This window comes from Apus apus, chromosome 10 (assembly GCF_020740795.1).
Source record: "Apus apus isolate bApuApu2 chromosome 10, bApuApu2.pri.cur, whole genome shotgun sequence".
NCBI lineage: Eukaryota > Metazoa > Chordata > Aves > Apodiformes > Apodidae > Apus > Apus apus.
In genome coordinates, this window is record NC_067291.1 from 14,453,985 (window position 1) to 14,471,952 (window position 17,968).

The following is a 17,968-nucleotide window of genomic DNA, read 5'->3' on the forward strand; positions in this document are numbered from 1 at the left end:
ATAAAAAATGAGAGCACAAATGGCTACTTAGATGCTTAAACCCCAACATGAGTAATTGTGCATGCAAACACATGTGTCTTCCAAGTACAACTGCATCCTTTCAGTCCTGACAATCTGGACCAAAATGGCTTCTATAACCATGATTGAATATGCATTCACACACATAGAACACTGTACCGTTTGGACCACAGAGCATGTGGCAAACCTCAGAGCAAAGTCCTTTTTTAGGCTTACATCAAGTTTAAGCAAGAGTTATCAATGACAGAATCACACATGCACCACAGCTAGTTGGTGGAGAATTAGTGCTTGCAAGATACATGCTCTTCAGGGACCAAACCATCCTATCTGAGACTATGCAAGTAAAATTATGGTTCAGAGCTGCGTATGTTTCTCGAAGATTAATAAAAAGCTTAGGGAAGAACACAAAACAGAAGGGGTTAGATTACACCTAAGTGATTTCTTTTCAAGTTGCTCTGTAGTTTGCAACATTTGCTGCAGATCTAATCACCACAACTTCTGCCCAATGGCTTAAACCCTCAATCCCAGCATTCACAGGCAGCAGGTTCAGAAGTTACAAAAGAGCTACTTGGCACCAGTTCAAAGGTGGTGCAGTAAGCAATGCCTGAAAGTAAAGTAGGTAGCTTGTTATGGCACTTCCAGACGCTTTGGGACTAAAGATATAACAAATAAATTGCTGTCATGAGCACACACCCTCAGAACTAATACATAGCAGCTAAAAAAGGAAGAGGTATGTACACTGACAAATCTAGTTCATTTTAAATAACAGCCCTGAGCTGGGCTTTTGTTTTGGTAAAAAAATTGTCTAATGGAAAGATATACTTTGTCCAGATTATTTCTGCTGCTTACAGCAACAGACACTTTTTCTTGCTATTCTCCTTTTTATTTACATTCCCAGCTGAATTAGTGTTATGAGTCTGAAAGCTCAAAACCATTGATATGGACAATATTTGATTTTGAACAGACTGTGTGCTGGATGGGTTTACATGCCATTCAAATGTGTCTAAAGATAGAGAAGTTGCACAGTTCAAGGGTGCCCTCACCTGCATGTCAGGGAAAGAGACAGAAATTACTGTGACTTAAAAACTCTTAGCTCTTCTCCACTTGGATACTAGCTTGTGTACAAACCAGAGCAAGTATTCCCCAAACATGAAGTTAGTGCAAAGCAAACTCTATTTGTATAACATGCATGTCTGGAAGAGGGGAAAACAACTATCCTCTCACAGTCTTCACTCTTGGGATTTCCAGTTTCAATGTTTACATGTGTTTATAGCAAGACACTAGACACGTAAATCAGCAGAAGGTTTGGCTATTCCATGCAGATGGTTCAACCCAGTGTCAGCTGCCTTGCCAGAGAGCTCAGCCTAACTCCAAAGATGTTATACGTGTCACCTAAAAATATCCAAGTAAAACATATCTCAATCTTAATCTCCCATAGCTCTTACTTTACTACTCTGCAATCAAAGGTATAATACAGACCTTCTTCACCTAACCTATCAATCTAAGCATAGAATTCAGTGCTAGCTCAAATCCAGTAGTAGAGACTTCTATGATGTAGATCAAGATCTACTAGAGACGTGGCTAAGAGACCACTAGTTTTTTTCACATCACTGCAGCAAGGATTTAAAATCATGGTAGTGCTCTGTAGAAGTGACTGATTAGTACAATAACTACATTGCTACATAAGCCTCTTCCCCTGCTTATTCTCATTTCTAAATGGTATTAAAGTAGTTTAAGAGTGTTCAGCTGCTCTGCACTTTCCAACCTCACATGTGCCATAGCTGTTTCGAGTAAGACAGAAAAATAATCAGTTTTTTTAAATCTTTGTCTTTTGTTTTCATGTTAATGACCTTTCATCAGCTAACAGACATTGAGTACAGGAAACTGTCCTGAGAAGTGAGTTTTCATTAGTGTTATTATTGTTACTGCTGCTAGAAGACACCATGTGCCAGACCTAGAACTGGGAACTAAATTTGTGCTTTAGGCAGTGCTCATTGGGAGCAAGAGTCCCTGAGAGGACTGGTACTTCCCTCTCCTCCAAAAGCTGAGCTTATGAACATTTTGGGAGAAAAGGGAATGTGTGGAACAGAGAAGGAAACTCTAATAACAAGAGATGCTGTCATAGGATGTACACAGAAAGAATCCTTGCAGTCATACCTTTTTATTGCCTGGTAACTTCACAAAAAAAAATCCCAAAACAACAATACCTGTATCAACATTAAGATACAGACCTGATTATGGATTGTTATGCATACATATTTAGAAATAAATCCTTTTTTCCTATTTGCATTCTATTATATACACACACATACAGGAGAATATAGTTCTAAAACTGTTCTTAGAATTATGCCTTAAGTCCTTATCATTTGTAGCAGACAAAAGAAAACCATGCAAAAGGTGAATTAGGATCTAAACCATACTGTTCACTACCACTTCTCTGTGTTCTGCTTTCCCAGACATGGAAGAGTCCTATGGGAATGTAATGGAACACACAACCATTTTATATAAGGATACATCTACCTGTGAAATTCAACAAGCCATTTATAAAAGGCCATGGAAAAGTTGCTCAGCTCTACGCAATTTTGAATATAGCACAATTTCTATAGAATTTCACAGCAAAAATCATGACTATTCCTATGCAGTAAAATTTTATCACAGTTACCTAAGAATCTATATCAGAGTTACAGTATCACTGAACTAGGGTATGTTCTAATACTAACTTTAGAGTTTTGCACTAAGCATAGAACAAATATGTATCATCACTAGAGCTCTGCCCCTGCCAACCTCACCCTCCACCTATTTCCCCCCCCCCCCTCAGCTCAAACCTGGCCTATATGACTTCAAAAGTTCTTCAGTTTTTCTGCCCCTTCAAGACTCAGAGCTACTTTGCAGCATTAAAACTGTGCTGCTTTTTTTTTTTTCTTATTCTCAGCAGTGCTGCCTGTTAGGTTGCAGAAGTTATTTTGATTTGTCACTCTCTGCCATTCCAATACTGACTCCCAGTTTTCTTGTTTTCATTTTCTTAATGTTTTTTTGTGGCACATTCACCTGATTCTGTAAAACAGGGTGGCAATTTGCTGGAAACACTGGAGCAAAATTTGCCCATGTAATTACCCCAATTGCATGTGAAATCGTATGAACCATGTGCACAGGTGAACAATTCAGCTGCTCCTCTGCCAGTACGTTTTTGTATAAACAATTTTGAAAACATAAGCTTTCAAATGAAGCTTATTTTTGTAGATAATCCTCTTCATCCACTTTCTGCAAATAACATTTTCAATTGCCAGTCCATTTCTCCAACCTAAGGCCACTGTATATCTCCTTGCCTAGCACAGTATTTCACTAGCTTTGTATTGTTACGCTTGAATAACAGATTCCAAAGAAAGGGGAGGGAAAAATGAGATAAGAACAGAAATAAAAATGCTAAAGAGCAGTATTAGCCAAAACACAGAGCCTATCCAAACACAATTTTTTTAAGCAAACTGATGGAAAAGCAGCCTTACACTTGCATAACTAAGCAACAGAATTTTTTATTCATTGGCTTAAAAAAAATATTTTTTGTCCACATTTACCAGAAAGTGATGGGTTTTAATAGTTAAAAGGGACTGAAAAGTCATATAAAGAATGAAATATCACTTGCAACTCCAGGGATGTCCACTTTTCAGGGCAAAGGAAATACTGCCTGATTTATTACAGTGTAATAAACAAAGGTATATTACAGAAGACAATAACCTTCATTCCCAGGCAATTTCAGCCTTCCAGGTAGTGTGGATATTGCAGTAAAGTATTGGACATTCTTCACTGCATCTAAAAAAGTGAAGTTTCTACAATTTAATTTTTGTGGACTTCTCTTTTCCCATCCTATGAATAACGACTCCACCTCTGAATCCATAGCTTTCAATAGGCATTTACTTAGATAAATATATGATCTTAAAATGGACGACCAAAACCATGCCTTTACTCCAGATATTAGCTCGTTTCCAAAATATTCAACTTTAGTTCTAGTATTTGATGCCTACTACAATCAGTTAAGAAGTAAAATCCAAGTTCTGCAGTAATGATAATATTTCTAGGTGTAGGTTTACCTATGTGGCCAGCTAGGACAGGGTTTGCAGATATCTCCTGTAAATCTCAAGTAGGTATAAAGAGATTCCTGATTTTTAATAAAATGCTCTGATCCCTGAATTGATGATACCAAGGAACCCTTCATACACCTTCATCATGTAGTTGTAGAAGTCATTGCAGCAGGATTTAATACAGAAGGAGACGTGTAACTGCAAAGCTTACACCTCCATGAAGTGCATCATGTGGCCAAGGGCTGAGAAGAAGGATCAGGCTACAGGAGAGCCAACAGCCCAGCATCTTTTTCATTCTTACCAATGCTAATGCATATCCTGAGCCACTAATGCATCGGTTCCTAACAAGAGACCAGCTGCTCCTTGCCTCTCTTTATACAGAGCCTAGCACAGGCACGATTGTTATGGGAATAATATACCACAAAGGAGACCCAAATAAGCATAATAACAAACAAAAGGGATAATGATACACAATCAAGCTAACAAGAATAATATAATTCAATCATCTCATTAACTTTACTAAAAGCTAGCTTTGTACAACAGTCTCCTGGCTCCTGGAAATGTCTTCAAAGGAGAGCACACATCTGATTATGAGCTCCCACCATCAGTCAGGAAAACAGACATGAATGCAGAACAAAGTTACTCCTTTCTGAGCCCGTGGAACACCATGTTCATATCTAATATTAACGCTAACTTGAAAATACAAGGTAGTACTTCTCTAAAATGAAATAATTTCCAAGGCTAAAAGCTGAAGTGTTTAGTAGTCCAACACAGTAATATCTGTAAGCCCACATCAAGAGATTTTTGTAGTGAAATTACCAGGTGACCTTGCATCACCAGCATAAATAGGGTATGAAAAGGACGAGATGCACTAAACTCAAGGGGTACCTATACTGTTTAAGAGTCTTTCAAAGACTACACATGCTTTTGCAACTGTCAACTGGAAGACTAATGAAACAAGGGACAATGCATTACATCCTTCCAGTTCTTAATATGGTCATTAAACAATTAGTTTTCATAGCCATTTGGAAGACAGACGGTACAATCTCTGTTCCACTGGCAAGAAACAATATGGTACTTCCATAAAAAACCTGCAAGCAGGATAATGAGGCCCTAGATTTTAGAGTTTAACAAACACTAGACCCTTGTCAATACCAGACTTTCTACTGCTGAGTCTTTTTTTTTGTCTAGCATGGCACACAGATAGTAGTGCAGTTCTCTGGGCAATTTGTAAGAAACAGCAGTTTTGTTGGTCTGTTTTTAGGCTGGACACTGGGACAAGCAGTTATAATGCAATAGATTGAGTGTACTGTCAGGTCCAAACTGCTGGAACCACATGGGAGATAAAAGTAACAACAGCAAAGCACCCAAAAATTCAGCTGTTCAGCTTCTGGGAAACAAAAGCACCAAGCAATAAAGCCAAGCACTGAGATGAGGCCGAGTCCTGTAGACAAAAATCACTACAGCTTCTGTTTTAGAGACTCAGCCACATAATAAATTAGGTGAGGGTGTTAGAAAAACAGTTGCCTGCTAATTAGTCACAGGCCTCCTCAGCAGGGTATCAGCAAAGTGGCAGAGAACATCTCAAGTAAATTAAATTTTAAAAAATCCTACTGCAATCACTCCCTTGACAGACCCTTCCTTCATCTCCTCTCTTGGCTTTTTATTTATTGTAATTACTTTAGTAATAAGATTTGTTTCCTTGTTATTATATATATTACCATGCAGGGCAACAACAACAAAAATCATAGCTGGAAAGAGTTATGTAGCTTATTTATCTCCTTGGCTGTTATTGGGCCACTGGGTAGAGAGAGCGATGAGGAGGTGGGGGCCTGGGAAAAGCAGTAAATAGAAGAGAAAGCATGCATATTCCTCAGGAGCAGAGAGGTATGGGGGCATATTTACAAAGGAGGAAACACTGACAATGAGCGAATAGAGCTAATAACTCAGGGGGTGCAGCAGCTCTGGCTGATAAAGAATAAACAATATTGCACTGGAAGCGGTCAGAAGGGAGAATCCTGGGGTGCAGCTGACTGCAGATGGATATTTGTCACAGAAGGAGGGACACAGATGGGTTGAATCATAGAATGTCTTGGGTTGGAAGGGACCTCTAAAGCTCATCTAGTCCAATCCCCCTTCAATAAGTAGGGACATTTCATGCTAGAATAAGCCCCATCAAGCCTGCCCTTGAATGTCTCCAGGGATGGGGCCCCCACCACCTCTCTAGGCAACCTGTTCCAAAGATCCACCACCCTCATATTAAATAACTTTTTCCTAACGTCCATCAACAGGCCTTGACTGGAATTTGAGCACCTCCCACGGCACAGAAAGGTATTCAGTGAAGTGCATGGTTGAGTGCCAGACCTCACTTCTGGTCTCACCAAGGAACAGCCTGCAGAGAGGAGAGGTGAGGAACACTACAGCCCATATTTTATCTCATGTTGTGCACACACTAGCTACTCTAATCTTCCGGATCCATACAACTCTGCTGAGGGGGGATCTTGTAAGGTTCTCAAAGCAACAAGATTGCTTGCATTGAAGCCACAGCTCTGTAAAAAATTAAAGGTGGCAGACAGGCACCCAAAACTTTAATGCCCGCTTGCTGAGAAGACCAAGCTGCCCCACAATAAGTGCTTATTCACTGTCTCTGTTTCACCACCACAGCAGGATCACTGCCCTCTTGGTGAAGGGCAACAGAAGCAGCACCTGAGGCACCAAAGCAGCAAACAGCTGAGAAAGCTTCTGCTCCATTTGGGGAAAGAAACTTAGCCAACAGTTCATATGCACTTCCCAGAGCCACATACAAAGCTAGGACAGATAGTCCCAAAACTAGCATTTTCATCCTCTCTGGGGACTTGGGGGAACATGTACATTTTTACACATACATATTGCATGGACATATTTGCATGTACAGGCATGTTCCTGGCAAGGAACAGCAGTGTGCTAATCCTGTAGTACTGCTCTCTCCTAGAGACAAATTCACCTACTGCATTAATTAATGGCACAGCTAAAAAACATTCCTTCCCCAACCTTCCTTCATCTCTGCACTATTCTTAGAGAAATAAAGACATCATAGATTAGGTAGTCTGGGGAGGGCCTTTGGAATATTTGCAGAGTGCACGGCACCAATTTAGTTATACAAGGCTAGATTCTGAGAATTAAACTCCTCTTCAACCCTCTGCCACATAAATAAAGGGAAAGAGGGGGAGGGAGGGACGTCTGCAGTTGTACAGCTTTGTGTGACATAATCTCAAGATTTAATCCTTGCGGATGCAGTTCTGGATCATAGACTCCTTAGACTGGCCATTAGCTTTTTTTCCTGTTCCTGATCAGTTCTGCCTCTTATCGTCTGGAGAACACAACACCACAGTGTAGGAAAGCAAGCATTAATATAGGAATTCTATTAAAAAGCCATGTATACAAACAGTGTGTTTTGGGTATAGAGACAAATGTATTTCTCTTCCTTCAAAAAACAAAGGATCAGTTCTCAAAGAATAAGTGAGAGAGTGAGAGTGCACTCATTTTTTCCTTTGTCATTTTTGAGAGCATGCAGAGGAAACCTGTTCTAGAAATTATTCTAGTGGACATTTCTACCTCTCCATTTCAGAAATTGCCAAAGAGGTACATCTTTTGTCTGCTGGATTTAAGGAGGTAATGAGCAAAGGCCCATAATTAAATGAGGATGAAATAAGTAACCTAAATATCAACAGAAAGACAAGAAACCCAGCACCTCACCTGTCTTACCTTTGAGCAGCAGAAAAGCTTACTCAGCCTGCTTTGTGGGAGGGCAGGTACAGGAGGGAAGAGGGTGTTTTTAAACCAAGAACAGAATAGTCCAGGGCTAAAATCCAGAATGTAAATCAGGGTTTCTTCTTCCTAATGACTACTATGGTTACCCTATGACTTTGATGAACTCATGCAGCTTCCAAAAAATTCATCTTCCTTTACCAAAAAAAGACTAACCAACTTCCTTCTCCACTGATTGATTCAATTCATGTATAAAACAAATCAAGTTATATTCATTGAAAAGCTGCTTTGATTCAATAGAAGGGAGGGAAGAGTGAGAAAAGGGCAGACAGAGGAGAAGAAAGAGGAAACATTAAATGGAGTTAAGTAAGAGGAAGACGGTGACAACATAGAAGTGAGACTTCTATGACTCTGAAGTCAACAGAGAACTGTGATATTGGCCAGTTAGGGATTTGTCAGTGGGAAGAGAATTTCTAAATACAAAAAACCCACACAGACACTCCATGAGCAGCCTGCATGTGAAGTATATTTTAAAGCGAAATAACTTCCCCAGGAGCTTCCCCTTCTTGCTTGATCAATGATCTTGCAAGGCTGATCATTTTTAATTTAATACTTCTGGGAACTGGGGGGAGAAAACCCTCATCACACAGGCACAGTTGGCAAGCTTTGAGTGTTAGTATTTGGCATCATTTATTACTGTTGTTTATTGTGGTATAAATTAGGTTATACTGATATAATTAATAATCCTAAATTTAGGTGTAATAAATAGCAATATTTATCTAGAACTGCAGTGTCTGAAGAAGCCTAGCCAAAACCACAAAATGTTGACTACCATGTTGTGACTGTAAGTACATGTGTGGGAGTGCCAGGTGTGTGTGTGGAGGTGGCATGCAGGTCTGAGCAGATGCTGGGAGCAGTTGCAGGAGCAGGCTGCCAGCAGGAAGATGCACAGCAGGAGGAAGCACAGCAGGTGCATGCAGAAGATGGCATAAGAACACATCACAGGTGAGCATGGAACTGCACATGCACTCGTGAGCATACACACACACCTCAATGCTCAAATGTATGATAATGATTTTATGTGGGACAGTGAGGACAGCAAAGAGTGTTCTGTTTCTTTATAAACCCCACTTTTTATTCTGCCATAATTAAGATTTTTACAAGTTCCCTTACTGAATCTGCATTCAGGATTTACATAACTGTAATTATAATAGATTTAGCTTGGGGGTACAAAAATTTCACTTGAACAGATGAATTCTTTTTTTTAAGCAATCCAAAAAGCTTCACCAAAGGCTACTCTGCACAATTCCTCATAAACATAGTTTTCTGAGAACAGTATTTTCTACTTTCCACAAGTTAAAAACAAGCCTAATAGTTAAAACAGCAATAGATCTGGATTGAAGAGAAAATACTCCCAATATGCATACTTCAGTCTTAATTTCAAACTGCTCAAAGCCTATGGTATGTCATTACTTCATTTGCTAATGAAGAAGACTCAGTCAAAAGGAGAGGACAATGACCAAGACCTCATAGTTCATCGGTAGCAGAGCCAGGAACAAAGCACAGGTCTCTTTTTCACCCACTGCATTTCATATCCCTTTCCTAATGGAATTTATACTCTTCATGGATTCTCCAACACATAATAGAGATTAATTACTTTTAAAGTTTTCGTGTTTCACTATGATTTAGTTTTAAACAAGGATAGAAGTACGGGTGAAGGTAGTGATCCATAAGACCAAAGAACACTTACTACTTTGGATTGTCACAGAACAACTACACAAAATAAAGTCAGCCTGAAAGGACATCTATTAAGTAGTTTAATGTGACTGTCATTTCAGACTGATTTATGCTACTGGTCTTGGAGACTAAGAGTATTTTTTCTATTTATTTTATATTGAAAAAAATAAATTAAAACATACAAATAACCGTATCAGGTCAGACCAGAGGCCTGTTCTATATAAGGCAGCATCCCATTGCCAGTAGCAATCAAAAGCCAGTGTCTGACAGAAGGTGTAATATGAACTTTATGAAAAGCAGCATCTATTATTTAATTTAAAACATATAGCCATTATCAAATCAGCTGAATATTACTTGACAAACCCTACATCTGACTGGTGTTCAGGATGGAGCAAAACCCTCAGCAAAACAATTGCTCACTAATTGTCTCTGGACTGAACAAAGTCAAAATAGCTGCAATATTTGACAGTGATCTGTTTTTACATGATGACAACCCCACTTGTCCATGCACACTTGCATTACCACTACCTTCATTTAGCATCAGTGACAGGGCTGCAAGTCACTCCACCACTGACAGACAGGAATGGATTCTCAGTGCTGACTGAAGTGAAAGGGAGGGTGGAGAACTGCTTTCATGCAGCTGGAGCATAATTGCATTTTTGCAGTCCCGTCTGTGTTAAGGGAACATTCTCTGCATGTAACTTTCAGATCACATTAACCAAAGCAAATACCAAGGCCCTGATAATCTTGTTGCTGCTCAAGGCTCCCAAAGCATGATGGTACAGCACCCTGCTGAAATGAGCACTCTTCTACTGAGCTGCGCCTGCGGCAAGGAGCCAGCTGGGGAAGGGGCACAGCTGGGCTGCTGCAAGAAATCCTTTGTAACCAGGCACTGGAATCCATCTCTGTGATAGGCAGGGAAGCATTATATACACCCCAACACACAGGGCTGGGGAGGAGGGAAAATAAGGAGTTTGAAATAACTGTGAACAAAAGAGGATCCAACTCTTTCTTAAAAAATACTGACATCAAGACAAAAGCATCAGAAGCACTGAAACAAAAGAAACCTTTGTTTCACAGTAAGAGACAAGATGCCTCGTTTCCACAAGTTGGTATTCCCAGTGTTCAGCACAGAGACATGATACTTGTTGGTCTAGATGGTGTATTTGATGGGTTCAATATGCCCAGTCCTCATGGGGTGAATGAGTGAGACCACAGTAACTTGTATAAAACTAGAAAAGAACAGCAGGTTGGAATGTTGGCAGAGGGAATTCCAGGTACTCTAGCAGCCTGTTTGGGGATACCTGGTGGGACTTCCACAAAAGGAATTGTGAATTCCAGGGCAAACAAGTAATTTCATTAAATGGGTTGTGAAATATGTTTTAGAGACAAAAAAAAAAATAATCTAGCAACTATCTTCTTACAAGAGTTACAGCTGATGGTGGGCTAGAGACTAGCTTCCCAGAAATTAGTTTCCCTTATAACATTGACTTGAAAGATAACAGGATTTACTAGAGCCTTTAAACCTGGACAAGGTAGAACATTAAGCACCCAAATAAATCTGCTTGTGCAGATTTAGAGACATTAAGGGCCTGAAAAGTATTTGCTTTCTCCAGTGTGCATGGTTATCTCCAGCAGACCACCAGTAAAACTGAGGCCCAGAACAGAAGCATTTCTTTCAGTTCAGGGAGACCCAAGTCTACTAAAAAAAGTGTATAAGAAGCAAGAAGAATATATGGGCTACAGAAAGCTTCACAGGATAGAAATATTTTAATCAAAGCATAAAATGAATGATTCTCTCCCTTCCCCAGGCCTCCTGATCGGTAATATGGCCATAGCCAAGTTCCTGTTCCCCTCCTCCTATCCCACATGCTAGATTTATCAAACGTTTTAACTCATCACCAGATGTAACTAGTTTAAGGCAAAACACCTTCCTGTATGACACAAATTCAGGCACTTCATCCAAGCGTCACCAAGAGCCACGTTGCTCCCTCCTGAGGGTCCCTTCTCTGCTACACTCTCTCCTGATGGCTGGAAAAAAAAGCTCAGACATTCCCTCCACTCCTCCATCTGCTGGAAACTTTAATTAAGTGCAGTGAAAGGAAAAAAAGAAAGGAGGAGGAAAAAAAAGCCATAACCTTTCTTCTTTTTTGTTTCTCCTGTCTGGAAGGATCAAGGAAGCATTTAGTGCCAGCAGAGGATTCAAATACTCTGGGGCAGCATCCAGCTACTCTGAACAGTCCTCCCAGACTACTGATATGCTTAAGCCCTGGGGAGTGTAGCAGCACAGAAGCTACAACTGTTCATAGTCAGAGAGAGAGACTATCAGGACAGCCCAAGCTGCTCTCTGCTGTACTGTGCACCCCAAAATTAAATTAATTAGTTTAGAATCAAAGAAACTCAATTGTTGCTCAGGATTGTTTTGCTGTTTCTGTAGCACCCAAGCTGCACAGCCTGACCCAAAAGTGGAGAGGAGAATGTATCTGAAGGAAAGTTGTTCCTCTACACTTTGCTATGTGTTTCAGTCCATCTTTCAGCTTCATTGTGGGTTCCACTGCAACAAGCCTGGGGACAGTTGTCACCAAAACCTGCAAGCCCTTATCTCCATGTCAGAGTGCTGAACTCACCAGCTACCAAGGGATGTGATCATAATGTCCTGCCCCTGCATCAGAGACAGAACTGACAGTTAATAGCTTACAGTTACTCCCCAAATGCCCACTGAAGTGAACAAACTCCACCATCTGCAGAAACTAGAGGTTTTTTCTAGCAAAGTACAAGCCTACCTTATCTTAGTGCACTCTGCAAAGGGAATTCCTCTTTCATTGGCAGAACAGCAATATTTATTTCATATTAGCATTTTAAGAGCAGAGTTGTACTTTCTTCACTCACTTAAAGGGAGAGGGAAGGCAAGTAAATGTGGGTGGCCGGGGATAGTATAAGGCAAAGAACACAAAAGGAACCTGTATTTTCCAAACTCAGATTCAGTATCTCTTGGGAAATGTGGGAGTGAAGATTGAAAAGAAGGTGGAAGAAGGAGGGATCTTCACTATATGGAAATATTTCCATGAAAGTGTGAAAATTTAATAGAACTTTAGTCATTCCCCTCTCCCCTGATCCTGCCCACTATACAAAGCATTAATTAAAACAAATAAATCTGTCTTGCAGATGAAGCCTGCCCTGGTGATTTAGCAGAATACATAGGCCTCAATGTAGCAAAAAAAGAACCAGTTCCTCTGGCACCACTAATACTCCATCTAGGCAGCTGAGAAATCTTATGACCACACACAGTACAGAGCCATGTACATCTGACAAATGCAGGACAGCACACTGAGCTAGACCTCAGATTCACATTTTCCACACAGGATTGATAACAGGATGAATAAAACACGAAACAAAGGGAATTCTCCTGACCCAAAACACTGAAGACGAGATCTGCTAGGTGCACAGGGGTCACGACTGAAGATAAACCCAGCAAAACATCAGAATGTTTTTAACATGTCAACTCACTTGCCATTGATGACTCCATCGGGATTAAGCATGGGGACAATCTTGAAAATGAAGCACTTCCGCAGGAGATCAGCAATGGGATCACCGCTCACAAGGAATTCCAGAGTCCCCTTCATTACCCAGCTGGCGTTGCTTTCACCAGGGTGAACACGGGCCATTAGGAACACATAAGGACGATTATCTGTAAAAAAGCAAATGGAAAAAAAAAACACACCAAAAAAATTACTTATTTTCGAATAATAGCTTTGCAAGCAGGTTTTATTCCTTTTTAATTAAGATAACAATCCAAGATGCATTTTAGGGAAAATACATCCTTAAATAGCCCAGACGTTTCCCAAAGGTGCTATTTGCCAATTGATCCCAGGTTTGGTCCTCAGAACCACCACAGGTTACATTCATCCCCATCCCTTTACCTATTTTATGATACATTACAGGTATCTATGTGTACCATTTGAAAGTATTTTGCATGTGCAGATTGCTGCCTCTCAAAAGTGCACCAGCACACTTCCTGGCAATTCTTGAAAGTTTGATAGGTTTAAAAGGCAGCTAGGAATTATTTAATATTTTAAGTTCCTGCTCCGATTTCAGTATTTCATAATTAACAATTAAGAACTTTGCAAATCTTTAAGCAGATCGAGATCATTGTTGTCACTGGTTTAATTGCCAATACTGAGTCAAACTGTGACACAAGGACATGCAAACTGTCTGATCTCTGGCAGTAACCTGAGTCATAGGGTCAGAATCGTAACTAATCTAGTTAAACTGATACAATTAAATAAAATTCATTAGTATATTAACTAGATGAGCTGTAGAGTACTCAAAACTAAACAGAGTTTCATATCCATCCAACAAAAAGGTAGAGATAACAATGCACATAGCGAAGGCAGGCTGTTACTTTTGGTGGAAAGAGAGTTTTCAGGTTTGTATAATACAGAGGCACATTCAGATTTGCAGAGCTAATTTTCAGAAGTTGCAAGTTCAGCTGTTCCTAGCAATATGTTTGGCATGAGAGACATAAGCTTGGGAAGTTGGGGGAGAAAAGAGGGCTCAAAGGGTTGCTTTAAAAAAATTAAATCAAAATCCTACCAAACAGTTCATTGATAAACTCTACCGAACATGTTTCAAAGTAGACTTGCAATTGACAGAGAAAGTTTCCTTGTTATCAGATATGTTATTTGCTGTTCCTGTGAAAAAGCATCCACATTTGGTCTAGTTATATGTGTCCAAAAACTCTCAGTATACATATGCTTAGAAAAGACCAAATCTGACAGCAGATCCTTTGAAGATCCCATCTGTGCTGAGGATACTCCACGGATGGGCCAAGGAAACATCAGAAGGCAGAGGGAGACACCTGCCAGGCACAGAAAATAAGGAGAAAGGACAAAACAATAATCTGTCTCAAAATCATCCTTTTGTGAGCGTTCACTACCTCAGGCCATTGGCACAAGTCAACCTCGAAGATTTAGTTTAGTGTAAAACACTACCTGTCAGGGCAACAAGCAATACCAGGATAAGCTTGTCCCACTGTATCAGGCAACATCAGAGCTCAGGCTCTGTTCCCTTGTGTGAATTGAGGGACCCCAAATGACAGGTCTGGGAGTGGTAACAGGACAGAAAACAAAACCAAAAGCATCAGCCTAGTGTCCTTGTAAGTAAATGCTGAATTAGCAAGTTAGATGCCTTCACCCTTAGCTCCCAAAGCTGTCCTTCAGTTTCCAAATGCCTTATAAATCATTAATCAATTACTGTGAAACAGAGGGGTAGAACACCGTGTTGAAAAGTATAGATATTATTAAAGAGCTGTTTAGTGATTTGTCTGACAAAGGAAAGGATGTGATTGAACTGAGAATACAGGTGAACTAACTCATTTCACAGTCAAAGAAGGAACACTAATTCTTCTCTGTAGCTCTATATTCTGTAAAGTTCTGTTTATTATGTATATTACAGTACAATTTAGAGGACTCAGATTTGGAAACGATCCCCCTCTACACCTTCCCACTTCCATGCCTCCTTCTTAAGCAGTTGGTGGGCACTACAAGAATGAACTGTACTCTTAGCTCAAAGAGCTTATACAAAACAACCATTTTCTGGTCCAGTAACACAATTGGAACTCTGCTTCTCAATAACTATATATTTATGTTTTATCATTCTTGCACCTTTCCTTACTGTGAGGTTATTAGGTGTTGATAAATGTGTATTTACAAGTGCCTAAGGCACTTAGAGATTACAAATTATTCCTTTAGCTCCTGCAGAACTGCTAGCCATTTCATTTTTTTTCCCCAAAAAAAAATAGAGTACACAATTTCTACTCTGCTCCAGCTAGTTGTGATTAAAGTCTACCTTAGTAATGTTTCAAAAAAGCAACAAGGAAAAATTAGGTTTCACGAAGACATCAGCTGCATTTTGCCATTTCCAAACATTTTCTTCTTTCTCCCACCACCAAGATTTAGTGCTGTTTTGCAGGCTCGTTGCTGAGCTAAACTTACAGGACTGTGCTGTTGTAGCTAAGAACGAGGCTCTTGAGGACTCCTAATGGACAACAGCTGTAAATAGCACAAAGCGAAATAAAACGCGTTCTCTTTTGCAATTGATGAATACAGCTTTAACAACTCTTATCTGTTCTGTAAATTGGGAGACAGCACAGCATCTTAATGGAGAGGTTCTTTCCTTAGTCAAAATACACAAATAAATAAAAGCAATATAAAAAGAAACTCTAAGCAAAGGTTTCTCAATTCAGAAACCCAGGAAAGTTTTCCTTAATTCTGCTAATTGCAACTAGCACGGGACTGGCAAAGACCTGAGTTCTGTTCTTCCTCTTAAGGCTGATCAAAGCTTATCTTAGTTAGAGTCAAGGTCAGAAAAGCTCCAGGAACTTCCAGATCTTAAAATCCAGGAAAGGGGGGCAGGGCAAGGGGAAGCAACCAGAAAGAGGTCATCTTCATTGTTTGCCTGGGGGCAACAACAGAGAGGTCCATAGCTTGAAGGTCCAGGCAAGAAAGTCTCTCTAGTCCAGTTAAAGCTTCCTGTAAAACTCCTCACCACCAAACACATCCACAGCTCTGACATCCCATCCACAAGAGAGTCATAACAAAGATATGTACCATCAGGCACACCACAGAGCTCATTAACTGCCTGTTCCTTTCATGGAAGCCATCACAGTCAAATCCCATATCCAAATGCTGCACTCCCCCAGACTGCACCCAGCATGAAAACTAATGAAGCAGCAAATAGAGCAAAGAGCTGACAACACAGCCATAAAACTTGCTACCCTTGAAACACCTGGGAAACAAAGATGTGGCAGGCAGAAGTCTCTCAATTTTATGCTTTACAGCATATCCAGTTACTTATCTGTCTTGAAATTATTGCGACAACTGTGATAAACATTAGCACTCGTGAAAGCACTGGACAGCAGCCCTGGCCAGTCACACTCAACTCCAACGGATAGGCACCAGTCAAGGTTCCTGCACTCAGTCCAGCTGCTTCACTTCATTCCTGACTTCCACTATCCCTGTGACAGCAGTCCTGACCCAACCACCTCAGTAACACCCAGCATGGTTTACACTGATGTCCAGCTGCCCTTTCTCTGTGCTATTTCAGAGTCCCTTGTGACTACCTCCTGTGCCCCACCAAACCTATCTTCAGGACACACACAACCAGAATTTTTCTCATATACCTCCTTCCAGGACCAGAACTGAGCTTAAGTCTTCAAAATCCTCAAGCCAACACTTATGCAAAACCCTCCCCAAGTTCTGGGGAAGCTGCTGGAAAGCTCATGTTAGCCATTTATCTCTACAAAGCCCACATAACACATAACCTTCTCTGGGAACGTAAATAATAAAAAGAGAAAGCACAGGAACCTTTTCATGCTACATAAAGCCTTATCCAACGGATGATGTCTCATTACAGTGTGTTACATTTTGGCATACCTGGAATATAACACGGCACCAACAATACCCAAGGTGAGAGATTAAAGCCCTACTGATTTCTCTTGCAAAAGTTTGAGCAAAGCCCTTTTCAGTAATAACTACTAATGTATCATCTACTTCCCATCTCCCCTTCTCTTCATTCACTTTGACCAGGGACATATGCATAAAAATATGAGCTTTGTTCTTTCAGTACTGGCAACTCGCTGTTTCATCTCCTGCCTTACAAGGACCCTCCTCCAGTCATGTCATCACCAAGGTTTGCTAAGAGGTGACTTTGATGTCACTAATCATGACATCAGTCAGGGAGAGCAGCCTGAAAGAAATGAACAAAACCCCATTAACACAGCACTGTTCCTCATCAAGACTAGCACAAAAAAGGAAATGAAATGCAGTTCCAGAAGCCCTGACCTGGTCTGATCTAAATTATTTCAAGCTGAGATTTGAGTCATGCCAGTTGTAAAGTGAGAAGCTATTGAAACAACACAGGGCTAGGATTTTATAAGGAGTCAAAGAGAATTATATACACAGCATGTGAGAAATTCAACCTAGATCCAGGTCTTGACTAGACTTTTTCTGGCTGTGCTTCTGCATACCTCTCTTCCCTTTAAGCCAAGTCTGGGGCCATCAAGATACAGAATTATTTTTTCCTTGTGCCTAAATAATGTATGACTTTATTATGAACATGACACAAATCAGAGGGTCAATTTACCCCAGGACACAGGAGACACCACCCAAGAACACTAAACTCTCCCTCTTTTCCTCTTAAGTCTCTTAAATAACTTCACTTGCTGAAATCATCAGCATGTTTTTCAGTCAGTGTCTGCTTCTAGGACTGATAACACCCAATGTTTATAGCTATTGCTGGATAATGGCATGCAGAACCATGGCCACTGCTTGGTTCTTTACATATAGAATATGTGAGCATTATGCTCCAGGAAAAAAAAAAAAAAAAAAAAA

General features: G+C 40.3%; 1 protein-coding gene across 1 annotated transcript in view; it reads right to left on the reverse strand.

Annotated features, from left to right (window-relative positions):
* AGBL1 (AGBL carboxypeptidase 1) overlaps positions 1–17,968 on the reverse strand; it is a 271,464-nt gene that overhangs the window by 151,689 nt on the left and 101,807 nt on the right. Inside the window, exon 18 of the mRNA XM_051628933.1 lies at positions 13,086–13,266. Within this exon, the coding sequence (XP_051484893.1) occupies positions 13,086–13,266 (181 nt within the window). The remainder of the gene's footprint in view (positions 1–13,085; positions 13,267–17,968) is intronic.